The sequence below is a fragment of the Egretta garzetta genome, unplaced genomic scaffold (genome assembly GCF_000687185.1).
Source record: "Egretta garzetta isolate BGI_Z169 unplaced genomic scaffold, ASM68718v1 scaffold123, whole genome shotgun sequence".
Classification (NCBI taxonomy): Eukaryota; Metazoa; Chordata; class Aves; order Pelecaniformes; family Ardeidae; genus Egretta; species Egretta garzetta.
Window position 1 is genome coordinate 639,011 of NW_009259182.1, and position 3,037 is coordinate 642,047.

Here is a 3,037-nt window from a genome sequence, read left to right on the forward strand (position 1 = left end):
GGGGTGGGGGGTGGAGTAGGAAGAGTGAGGCTAAACTTATTCCTTAGCTGAATGTTAATTTCTATTCCTAAAAATAAATGGATTGTCAGAGCTTTATGGGGATACATTCATAGCATGCAGCCTTAGTCATAGCCATGGCTTGATTTCGTATGCTTCTAACATATACATAGTGTAAAAGCATGAACACAGACTAAAAGAAAAATAAGCTCTGAACTACATAAAAAAAAGAATATTTCCAGCTAAATCATTAGAATTCTAATTCCACCCAAAAGCAAGTATTTATATAGTGAAGATTTTCATTACATTTGGTAAGAAAGAGTAATAAATGGAAGATTCTTAAGCATACTTGTACTGTAGCAGAAGCTTCTTTATCTTCTCAGCTTCACGAAATCCTTGACCAGAATGCAAGTAAACAACATCAGTATGGAGTATCTGACCTAGAACAATGAAAGGCAAGGGCATTTGAAAAAACCACAAAGATCCAAAAGCTATATCCCGCAAACTACTAAAGTTACTTTGATGATTCACAAAGAATGCTTCTTTCCCTTTTATTTTTTATCCAATTAGAAGAAAAGTATGGTGGGCAGAGGACTAAAATGTTTTAGCTGCCAAAGCAAAATGAGTTCATACATTTTCTAGCTCACTGGGGACAAATCCACATAACAAATTGTGAGCATCTAGTCATATTAGGCAAATCGAGTGTATTATATTATCAAAGAGAACAGCAGCAATTCACTGCAAAAGATTTATTGTTCTAGCCTAGTACATTTTACAGATCCAGTAAAGAGAGATGAAAATTAGGAATGCAGTCTCAGGACTTGTAGTCCAGGAGCTCTAGAACTCCAATGCCAGCTTTTGCCATCATCCCATCTATCACATTTGGAAATAACTCTTTATTAACTAGCACTGATAGCTTATGGTGCAATCCAAGCTAATAGCCATTTACCTTACCTTTATTGCCATTTTAACACCTTTCAAGAAAACCTCTTTCCTTACACCCACCCTGAGTGGATATATTCTCAGACAAAAAGCAACGACAAGATAATAGGAAAACAAACCATTTTCATATAGGCTTAAAAAAGTACATATCTCCAGATCAGACTAGGATGAACTGGAAAGGCTCTGTTCCATATTTGTCTAAAAACTGAACTAAAAAGTTCTGCCAATACAATGTTTCTGACTTCTCACATTAACACACATACTACTGAACAAAAAGGGCTGATAAAGTGTCCAGATGTCCAAGATATTACCCATGAAAAAAGCAAAGTTATAGAAAGTATTTAAATTCAAATTCTTTGTTAAACTATAGAAATGCCAGGTGTTCTCTTTGCTGACTACTGAGCGGGACAATTATTTGAACCTGTATTCAAGAAGGCAGAAGGGATTTTAAATCCTGTTTTAGAGAGGAGTAATAACACCAAAGGAGATGCTGGAATCCAGGTGCCAGAAACTTAACCTTAAGCCTGAAAAAAGGAATTTGCATGGCAGGATATGTGGAAAACACTAAAAGCTTTAGAAAAAAAAATCAATTAGATAAAAAAGTAGGTACTGAAACTATCCTTTCCTCTAAATGAATATATTTTTATCAGTCCTTTCAAAAATATTTGGAATTGAAACTTACTGGTTGGTGAAATAATTGCCAACTTGCAGCCATGCCTGTAGCCAGGATCTACTCCCATCAAAGTACGGCCCCTCACAGGGCTGGTCAGAAGCAACTGCCGGAGATTTCTCCCAAACATCATCACAGACTCTTTCTCTGCATCAGATGTCAACTTTGACCTTCGAAGGATAAAAGCAAAACACATTTTCCCCTCAGTTAGCTTTCAAATGCACTTTTGAATTGTTCCAAAGTTGTAAGGCTTTTTCCAATCACATTCTCATTATCTTTACTTAAATATTAACTTCTGATCAAGTTTGACACTTTTTTAAAAAAGGATCAGCTATATGATCATTCTGGTTCGAAGAAAGTAAATCAACACAAAGGGTATAACAGAAGCACCTACAAGAATGCACACATACTAACTGACATTCAAACATCAACACAATTTTGAGTGAAGAACAGCTTCCCATCAAAGCTGATACCTAATTGCAAATAAAAGTGGTTTGAAGAAGGCATGGATTGACTTCACTGTAACTTTCCAGTTCTGGAGAAACATTACTACCCAGCAAAAAAAGCATGATCATTTAGGCTGAGAGGTACTAGAGAGAAATTGGAAAGGCCGATCCAATTAATTGCTAACACACATTGACTCATGAGGCATTGAATTTCATCTATGAATTACGTTATTTAATAGTCATCACAGAAGTGTGTAGACTTGAGGTCTTTCTAGGAGGGTATTCTGCTTCCTCAGAACCAAACTAGAAAGCTGATGGGGTTACAATGTTCTCTACCTTTCTTTTCAATATTCTCCAACAGAAAGAAGTGAGTTAGCGTACCAAAAATTGACACTGATAACTTCAAGTAAGAACACTTACTACAGAGTGTTATGAGAAACAGATCAGTCTTGTTCAGTGAAGGTGTACAAGATGCACGATGTCTTATTTGTCAGATGTGGCCAGTAATACAATGACTGATAAGGACAAGTATTTTTGTCATGATGTGGCATCTTATATAAAGAAAAAGCAAAACTGAAAAAGCAAGGGGGACACAAATATCCATCACCTAGCTGATTTTTTTTTTCTTTTGCAGGTACTCATTGACAATGTAATGCAGTTGAAAATGGCAATAACTACAGTAATTAGGCAAGCAACAGCAATGTAGTAAAGCCTTCATATTACTTAAAGGGTAGCCAGTGACCTTTTTCTCCTTTCCCTTTTACCCATGACTGAAAAAAGTAATATCTGGCTTTATTTTTACAGAAGAAAAAAGCCTGCATTCCAGTTAACTAACCCTGTAAGAATAGGGCAGGGGAAATCACTCTAGTTGTTTAGGTCAATCAAGCAGACTACAAACAGTTCAAGCACAACCTTCATAAGGGCTATTTGGCATAGAATCATAGAATCGTTTAGGTTGGAAAAGACCTTTAAGATCATCAAG

General features: G+C 36.1%; 1 protein-coding gene across 2 annotated transcripts in view; it reads right to left on the reverse strand.

Annotated features, from left to right (window-relative positions):
• Positions 1 to 3,037, reverse strand: part of SRBD1 (S1 RNA binding domain 1) — a 132,854-nt gene that overhangs the window by 98,510 nt on the left and 31,307 nt on the right. For both annotated transcript variants that reach the window (XM_035891267.1, XM_009635668.2), the window contains exons 12-13: positions 1,622 to 1,779; positions 347 to 437 (exon numbers count right to left, since the gene is read on the reverse strand). In XM_035891267.1, coding sequence (XP_035747160.1) covers positions 347 to 437; positions 1,622 to 1,779 — 249 coding nt within the window. The remainder of the gene's footprint in view (positions 1 to 346; positions 438 to 1,621; positions 1,780 to 3,037) is intronic.